This window comes from Engystomops pustulosus, chromosome 1 (genome assembly GCF_040894005.1).
Source record: "Engystomops pustulosus chromosome 1, aEngPut4.maternal, whole genome shotgun sequence".
Classification (NCBI taxonomy): domain Eukaryota; kingdom Metazoa; phylum Chordata; class Amphibia; order Anura; family Leptodactylidae; genus Engystomops; species Engystomops pustulosus.
The window spans coordinates 143,340,875-143,351,034 of NC_092411.1; the positions used below are offsets into that span (position 1 = coordinate 143,340,875).

Sequence of the window (10,160 nt, forward strand, 5' to 3'; positions counted from 1 at the left end):
AGCTCTACTATATCCTTTTTATATACTGGTGCCCAAAACTGTACACAATATTCCATGTGTGGTCTGACCAGGGATTTGTATAAGGGCAGAATTATGTCTTTATCATGAGAATCTATTCCTCTCTTGATACATCCCATTATTTTATTTGCTTTAGCAGCAGCCGCCTGGCTCTGGTCACTAAAATTAAGTTTACCATCCACCAATACGCCCAAGTCCTTTTCAGCTTCAGTTTTACTAAGTAATTGACCGTTTAGAACATAATTATACTTTTTGTTTCCATGGCCCAAGTGCATAACTTTACATTTATCTACATTAAACCTCATCAACCATTTCTCTGCCCATCCCTCAAGCTTCCACAAATCCCTCTGTAATGCTAAACTATCGACCTCAGTATTTATTACTTTACACAGCTTAGTATCATCTGCAAATATTGAAACTTGACTGTGTAAACCCACTACAAGGTCATTAATAAAAATATTAAAAAGAAGTGGCCCCAATACTGACCCCTGTGGCACTCCACTGGTAACATCAACCCAATCTGAGAATGTGCCATTAATGACCACCCTCTGTTTTCTATCACTAAGCCAATTACTTACCCAGATACACAGATTTTCTCCTATTCCCAGCAGTCTCATTTTATATACCAACCTTTTATGTGGCACGGTGTCAAATGCCTTTGAAAAGTCCAGATATACAACATCCACAGCGTCCCCCAGATCCAGTCTTGAACTTACCTCCTCGTAGAAACCAATCAGATTAGTCTGACAGGACCGATCTCTCATAAACCCATGCTGACGCTGGGTTATAAGGTTGTGCACAGTGAGATACTCCAGGATAGCATCTCTAATAAACCCCTCAAATATTTTCCCCACCACAGCAGTTAGACTTACGGGTCTGTAGTTTCCAGGATCGCTATTTGATCCTTTTTTGTATATTGGTACCACATTTGCTATGCGCCATTCCTGTGGAACATAACCAGTCCTCAGTGAATCTTCAAATATTAAAAATAACGGTCTGTCTATCACGGTACATAATTCATGCAGAACCCGGGGGTGTATGCCATCTGGCCCAGGTGATTTATCTATCTTAGTGGTTGCGAGGCGGCGCCGTACCTCTTCCTGGGTTAAACTGTTGACATTATAAAAAGAATTTACATTATTCCTCATTGTGTCTTCCACCAGGGGATTTTCCTGGGTAAAGACAGTTGAGAAGGCGACATTCAGTAGATTGGCCCTTTCCTCATCTCCTTCCACCATGACCCCCATGTTATTTCTAAGGGGACCCACACTCTCTGTTTTTAGTTTCTTATCATTTATATACTTGAAAAATAATTTGGGATTATTTTTGCTCTCCCTGGCAATATTTCTTTCAGTCTCTATTTTTGCGGCCTTTATCTGTTTTTTACAGGATTTATTTTTCTCTCTATAATCCTGTAATGCCTCATCGCTACCTTCACGTTTTAGCACCTTAAACGCTTTATCTTTCTCGCTTATTGCTTTCCTTACAAGACTAGTTAGCCACATAGGGTTTTTCTTGTTCCTTTTATGCTTTTTCCCATAAGGTATGTGTTTCTCACAGGACTTTTTCAGAATATATGAGAAAAAGTCCCATTTTTTGGGGGGGCTTTTGTCTTTGAGAGCATTATCCCAGTCTATGCCTTTAAGGTCTTCCCTTAGTTGATGAAAATTTGCCCTCCTGAAGTTTAGAGTGTTGGTTGCCCCTTCACTAACGCTCTTAGTAAAGCGTTGTTTAGATTGTGAGCCCCATGGAGACAGGGACCTATTTGCTTTGTGCAGCGCTGCGTAATCTGTGTGCGCTATATAAATAAAGAATTATTATTATCACGCACTATGCAAAAAAGTGCACATATATCCAATTCTATGTTATTCTGTTATGCATGCGTTGAAAAAAAAAACTGTAAATTTTTCAGTCAAAAAAAGCATGCATAAAATATGACTGCCTTAGGGTGAAGACACACACGGCGTTTTTGGGCCGTTTTTACTAAGTGCGTTTTCAGATCGTAAAAAGATTGCATGCGTTTTTGTTTGGTTTTCCGAATTTGCGCAATTAAAAACGGACAAAAACGCACATGTTTTTAAAAAAACGGATGCGTTTTTTGCACATGTGTTTTTTACGATCTGAAAACGCACTTAGTAAAAACGGCCCAAAAACGCCATGTGTGTCTTCACCCTAAGGGCTCTTTCACATTGGCGTTGGTGTTCAGCCTCCGTTGCATTCTTCATTGTGTCTCTGATTTGTCTCCGTGTCCGTAAAAAAATCCTGAAGGTTTAAGCCCTTCACGCTCCGTGGCAGATATATCCGCCACAGAGCTGTGAAGGGTGTATGAAGAGGGCCAACGGGCTGAGCCCTCTTCATGCAGAGATGGGCTTTGCTGCATATCGCAGTAAAGACCCATTGCTATCAACCGCGTTCGGTGCTTTTCTTTGCCGCCAGCAAAGTCGCCGGCGGCACTGGAAGCATGGCGGCGCATGGGTTGCCATGGTAGCCTCGTGTCTTCATCTGACATGAGGCTTAGTGGCTTCTGCATATCCATTACAATGAAAACGCAAACAAAACTGTGCGTGTGGCACCGGCCTCAGAGGCAAAATGATTTTTGTATCAGGCTGTCTACTGAGTGTTATGTATTATACAGTAATGAGGATGATGTACTTTAGTGCTGTATGGTGTTTAATAAGTTATTTCCTGTTCCTTCCTTACGCATTGTGACACACGTAGGACACATTAAATAAATGAAAATACTGGCATAATTATATTTCATTAAAAAGTCTTCCTGAACAACACCCTCCTAATTCCTCTGACTCCGGTAAGGAGGTACACCACATTCTTTACATAGCACAAGTATGTAAACTACCTAACAAGAATTTGCTGCAAATCACTTTCATTATGGTAAAAAACCCTAACTGTTGTGGGTGCTGTATATGGTATAGGGAACTCCTGGGGATTTCACAAATAGACTTTTGCCTCCTGATAAATCCGGGGGCCAGCTGTGCTGTATGCCAGGTCCTGCCTGGTTTAGAATTGTGCCGGAGCCTGATACAGCCCACTTCATATGCCCACTTGGTGTGGAGTTGGCATTAAAGCAATTTCTGCCTGTATGACAGGAACTGTAACTATTTCAGGGCACGCCCTGATAAATCTGCTCCATAGATAAATAACTAGTAGAGCTGTTCATCATGGTTTTTCTCTTTAAAGTACTTACTTCTTACAGCTCATCATCATCCACCACTTAAGTCTTTTTAGTAAATCTAGAGATTAAACTCATGCAGGCACTTAATCTCTTAATCTCCACTTTCTCTTAAAATATAAGATCAGCCTTATAACCCCTATCACATAGGCTGATGCTGAATGATAAGTTGGCTTATCTTTAGCCTGTCTACTCTAAGGTTATCCAAATTTTTAGCTCGCTGGGTTTTTACCAGAATAAATTCCAATTCCTGTTTTGCCATGGTCTTTCCTATTTAGACACTCTCTATTGTTGAGAGTCAGAGGGTCTCAAAGAAAAGAAAAATTTCAAAGAAAAAATGTTCCAATATAAAATTGAGTAACCAGATCCTTTATTTTCTCCATTTTAAAGCAAATCTATCATCGGTTTTAGCCATACATAGCTGGACATGGAGCACTGTAGTGCACTGGTGTGTGTGAGACTCTTCCCTTCTTCTATGAGTTTTTGGTGTGTTCAATAATAAGATCTTACAAGTCCAGCTTCAATCCTGGAATATAAATACATTTTCACAGTCCTGCAGCTACTAACATAGGCAAAGCTATGATTACACAGATCTCTTTTCAAATAATAAATGTAATCTTTCCACCATATACTGGACAACAGCATTTGTGGCATTTCCCCAAAAAATATAATAACACTTCTTGTGGGTAGAATCAATAGTTGAGGGCACCGTCATGCAGCTGCCCTTCTGGTGGTGCCATGTTAATAACATACACCTACTTTATGTTGTTTGTTCTATGTAGCAGCCCACTGGCCATAATGCGAGACCCCATTTACTCTCTCTGTTCATGACTACAGACTGTTCTATATGATGCCTGTTTTCTTAATGCAGCCATATGGAAGTCTAATCAATGTGACCCTACGCACAAACATACAATGATGCTATAGTTGAGTAGACTGCAGAATTCATTATGTAAGTGCTGACAGGGAGTAATCAGCTGCAATTTGCTCTTGTCTATGTCCACTTTGTCCTTGGGTATATAGCATAAAATGCACAGAGGCTCCTGACCCATTCTTGTACTAGATATAGTGACAGGTGCACTTTAGAGCACTTCCTAGCATATGTATTATAGCAGGAAATCCAAAATTAAACATAAAAAAATCTGTTTCCATGTTTTACATCAGATCTCAATTCCAGCAAGGCAGGGGTTGATGACCAAGCCAAAACACAGTATAACCCTTATCTATAAGAATCATCATGTGACAATCACATGTAAAACAATGCAGAATTGTCCAATTCTGTAGTTCCTAATCCCTCCAGCAACCATCTCTAAAAACTAGGTCACCTCTTATCAGAGTCCACCGTATGCTTACATTAACACTTTCACTTTAAGTTACTATTTGAAATGTTTTTGCAATATGAACAACTGAATTTCCTCTCTTAGCAGAGAGTAGTGGTAACATATAATTTGTTTGTAAAAGTAGAATGTCTTCCGTTGGGGTTACACCCAAAGATGAGGAAGTTTCCTACAGTTTGGATGTGCTTGTAAAACAACATATAGGCCAGTTTTCTGTCTGACATTGCACTGAAAAGAATGTGCGAACAGCTTGCACATGTATTTATAAAGCATCTGCGCCAGTTTTGTGTTGCGGCTGCACTGTGTCTGACAAGGCAGACAATTCTGCACCTAAAGGGGCGTTGTGCTGCAGAGTCAGACCATGCACCACATTTATTACAGTAACTCGACAGAATTGTGTTGCACGCTCTATGTTAAAGATGCACCAAAAAAGGTGGCACACACTTCCCAAGTGCAGTGTCCGCCAGATTCATGAAGACCATGCGCCACTGATGAATGTGGCCCAAACTGTCTGTGGAGCAGATTTACAACATATGATAGGTTATAATAAGGGCTCATTCACACTGCCATCTGCAGGGCCGTAAATGCGGCCGCAAATTTGCGGCCGCATGTACATCCCCATAGACGGCAATAGCGGCACAGCGGGGATCCGGTGCCACACATGTGTGGCACCGATCCGGGCCGCACACCATTAAAAAGATAGAGCAAGCTCTATCTTTCGGATGATGTGCGGCCGTGTGCCGCTATTTCCTGTGGAGGGAGGAGGGGTCACCTCCTCCTCACCTCCAGCGCACGGCGTGCATAGCGCGTGTGAATGTACCCTTACACTGCAAAATATCTGGCTAATAGTTCTTTGTCTTTACTTCCCCAAACACATGCAGTCTCAGCCACACAGACATACTCGTATTTACACTGGGCAAAGGTGAAGAGATAACACAACCATGCCTGTAAAATCCAACGTGACTGATCCTTCTCCAACGTGAAATCTACCATCAGGTAGATGGCATACAAACAGAATAGTCATCCAATCACGCCTGTTAGGATAGATCTTAAAGGGGGGCTATACAAACAAAAAAATACATGGCAGCCTCTCATGCTCCTGTTCTCCAAGGGTGTCACTGCTGGACTCTGTTTGTTTACACAGCTCAGTCTTAATGCGTAGCAGGCAAGAGGCAGTGGTTGAGACAGGAGCACCAGATAAGGTAAGTATAAGTTTGTATAGCTCTCCAAGCCGGATATAAAATTTGTGAAAATCCTGGACAACCCCTTTAACAAAACCTAAAACATTTATTTTTATGAGTATTTCCTCAAAGGAAATCTACCATTAATTAACCAAAATGAAAAAACACATACACATACCTACACTCCTCTTCATCTTGACCACTTAGAAAAGAAACTTATAATTAGCACCCTGGAGCTCGGGGATAAGATGTCCCAAAATCTGGGCTGCTAATTATGCACACCTCTGTGTGACGTCACCTCCCTCTCCAACATGGGAGAGAGAGGTATCTATCCCACAGGAGGCGTGAATTCACTCCTCATGATGCCACCTCCCTCCCCCAGCATAGGAAATCGCTAAAGAGGTGGTAGTCAACGCGGAGCACACTTGTAGTGAATGGATTCCGGGGTATTCCTTATAAGAAACTTTTATTTGTAGCGCAAAAAGACAACACGTTTTGGAATCTCAAAGGATTCCTTTTTCAAGTGGGAAAAGGCTGAAGGCTTTGGGCACTGTAAACCTTGCCAGAGCGACAGCGCCCAAGGCCTTCAGCCTTTTCCCACTTGAAAAAGGAATCCTTTGAGATTCTGAAACGCGTTGTGTTTCTGAGCTACAAATAAAAGTTTCTTATGAAGAATACTCCGGAATCCATTCACTACCAGTGTGCGGCGCATTGACTACCACCTATTTAGCGATTTCCTCTGATCCAGACAGGTGTGGCTAACTGTATTCTGACAGTTGATTGGCAGCACCATATGATACACTCTCCATGCTTTCCACTAGTGTTGTGCCTGGTACAAGCACAACTCTATCTGGTGAGCCTCTTTCTTATCACCTCACCATTTTCTAAATACCACTAAGAAAAACTACTCTATGAGCGCTTTTTGGTCTCTCCTTTTTCGCCTTCTCTATACCAGCATAGGAAAGGGAGGTGATATCACGAAAAGGAGGCATGCATAATTAGCAGCCCAGAGTGTGGGACAACTTATCCCCGAGCTCCAGGCTGCTTATTCTAAGTTTCTTATGTAGGTGATCCCAGCATGTCAAGCTTAGCGAAAGACACTGGTCACACCAGTCAAGATGAAGAGGAGCGTAGATAAGTATGAGTAGGTGTTTTTAGTTTTTTAAAATGGTAAATTTCCTTTAATATCCTTCAGTTTATTTTAACAAGCCTTTTGAAAGCAAGAGGCTCTGAGCTATGAAGTAAGTGTAAAAATACAGCAGTGGAGACCTAAGAAGACTTGCAGTTCCTCTCACCAGTAAAATATTGCTGATGTCTCTCTCTCTTTTATGTATGGAGAATATAGTGACATTTATCATGCACTCGTCTTACTTCATGGATAGCATACAGGTAGAGTACTACAAATTGCACCTGCATTCTGCTGACTACGCTTAAAATAGCCACTGTCTCCTGTTATCTAAATTCTTAGTACACAGTGAGCAATTGAGGTAATAGAAGTATGAGATGGAATTTCTATAGGTTAAACAAAGGAGAGTGGGGCATATTGCCTTATAGCAGAACTCATTGCCACTGCTGTCACCTAAAAAGTGCTTCTCATTTTTCATTAGCATTACTTAAAGCAACACTCCAGGAAAAACACTTATTCCATCACTTTACCCCTTTCATGATTGAAGAGAACAGAGTTCAGGGAATGATTTCAGTTTTTACAGGAATACATGTGGCCGAAAGTAAAAAAATGGCCCACAACAAGTCTGTACAACAAGTGGCTTAAAGTACACATAGTGGAGGAAGAAGTGCAGGTTATGCACCGACCCTATACACAGTACATCCTGTTTCTCTAATATTCACTTCCTGAGCTGTACATATGATAGTAGTCCATGTGATGGATATTCCTGTGCTTTTTCAGGGAGTCAGGAGCACTTCTTTCTCCGCTTGGATAAGCAGTACAAGCCCTTGGCTGAAGAACTTACACTGCCTTGTTTGTAAACTGGAGGCATGATGTATATCTCCAGTACAAAATGTAACAATATAGGTCAGAGTCTTTATAGACATGTACAGATTTATAATACTGTGAGTCCATTATAGAAGTACCGAGCTGTATCACAGTATTGCTCCTATAGCTATTTAGTTATACAGCTACGACTCCACACTCAAACCTGCGCACTTGGCTGATGTGTGACCTTATAAAACTGCATATCTCGGTGTAGAAATATGACATGCATTTTATGGGCTTTCAGGTGAGGCACTGCACAGTTCATGGAAAACATGTCACAAGTGGCCTTTTCCTTCCTATTTCTAATAAAAGAGGGGCATATGGACCTAGTTACTGAGGATTGATGTTATTGATGATGTACCTCCACCATATTTATTACCGATATATTACTGTAATACATTTCAGAGATAGAGAAAAGTACATTATCTAAATCATGCTCCATCTATGCTCTCATCAGCTGTACCGAGAATCTCTCACATGGAGGTACTAAAGTGACAACCTGTGTCCTGTGGAGCACAACCATCAACGGTCCCACAAAATGATGAGGTGTTCATATGATTACTGCATGTACTTGTTTCTATCTATGATTATACAGTATATGTATAATCACAGTAGTTCTTGGTACTATGATCATATATGTATGTGTCTATCTATAATCGTATATGTGTGCGTCTATCTATGATTATATATGTAATTGTTTCTATCTATGATTATACAGTATATGTATAATCACAGATAGTTCTTGGTACTATGGTCATATATGTATTTGTCTATCTTTTATCATATATGTGTGCATCTATCTATGATTATATATGTACTTGTTTCTATCTATGATTATACAGTATATGTATAATCACAGATAGTTCTTGGTACTATGGTCATATATGTATTTGTCTATCTTTTATCATTTATGTGTGCATCTATATATGATTATATATGTACTTGTTTCTATCTATGATTATATGGTATATGTATATGTTTCTAGCTATGTATGTGTTTCTATCTATGATCATATCTGTATGAGTATCTATATATGATCATATCTGTATGAGTATCTATCTATGATCATATCTGTATGAGTATCTATCCATGATCATAGATAAATGATACACACAATCACACACACACTCATGTCAAATGTTTTCCCCAAATTCAGAGATGGTCAAATGAACATTTCACATGGCATGAGAAGAAGGAAATGACCAGCGATGAGACAATGGATGGATCAGCCCCATTCTTGGCAGTGAATAGCAGGGACGTGGCTGATCACTACAACACAGCTAGATAACTGACATGTAGACAACATCCCTTCTCCCCAGGCCTGAGCAGCAGGGGGTCTAGTGACAATAGATGGGACTTACATGAGGACCCCGCATACGAGGTGATTGGCCATTACTGTCCATCCTGATGAGAGGCTACGTGCAGTGCCCTGTGCGGCGGATTCCTCCCGGTCGCTCCCCGTATCACTGGCCGTACATGTAGTATTCCATTGATTGGCATCTGTACTCCATTCTTACGGAGGAGGAGACCCCGCCCACTATGTAGATGAGCCACAGCACTGAAGGGGTTAACGCTGTGCTGGTATGGAAGCAGGAGGCAGTGCCGCCCCTATTGGTCAGTGTTAAGATGATGCTTCACCCTCCCTCTTGTGCAGCTCTGGAATCATGGCTGACTAGCATGGAGCTGAGGACAACACAGGATGGCACGGGAGGCCGGGGGGAGTGTCAGACGTCAGAAGAGGAGGGAGCAGGGCATCGCACTGTGGCAGGGGCTGAGGTCAGGGAGTGTGTATGTGGAAGGGATTGCTGATCCATCTGACAAGAGGGAGGGGGCAGAGGTTCTTTCCCTATGCTGCATCCTCGGTATAAGTGTATCATCATTCCATAGCATACTGTTGCTAGTCCTGGTGCAGCTGATAGTGTGGAAGGAGTCAATGCAAAAATGTCCACTGACAGTCACATTGCAGCCAAACTTGCTTCTTTTACCTAGAGATAGATTGCAGTCAAGTAGGAGGGATGGTAGCCATGCCCACAAAGTTTTGTGTTCCCTGTCTCTCTTTTCCTCATTTAGACACAAGAAGTCCCAGAAGTGGGAGAAGGCACCACCAGTGACACCATAGGAGGCGTTTTAGGTTGTCATATACATCATCATGGTATGGTGCTACCTCTTCAAGCAGTTCTGCCATGAAGCGTTGAAAACACAATAACAGGCTCTGTAAGGCTACATGCACAGGGACGTATGCGTTCTCAGCAATGGAGCAATGCATATTCTATTTTTTCCCCGTGTACGGAGCACTATACGTGCGGCACCATATTGCTCCGTGCGCCCATTGCCGCAGGCTTGCGGCCATACATACGTCGCCCCGAAAGTTGTGTGAATGTAGCCTAAGAGATATCCTAGGGCAGTGGTGGCGAACCTATGGCACGGGTGCCAGAGGTGGCACT

At 41.8% G+C, this 10,160-nt stretch overlaps 1 protein-coding gene across 1 annotated transcript in view; it reads right to left on the reverse strand.

Moving 5' to 3' along the window:
* GNE (glucosamine (UDP-N-acetyl)-2-epimerase/N-acetylmannosamine kinase) overlaps nt 1-9,422 on the reverse strand; it is a 32,031-nt gene extending 22,609 nt beyond the window's left edge. Inside the window, exon 1 of the mRNA XM_072155264.1 lies at nt 9,078-9,422. Within this exon, the coding sequence (XP_072011365.1) occupies nt 9,078-9,119 (42 nt within the window). The 5' untranslated portion in view covers nt 9,120-9,422. The remainder of the gene's footprint in view (nt 1-9,077) is intronic.
* Nucleotides 9,423-10,160: the final 738 nt, after the last annotated feature.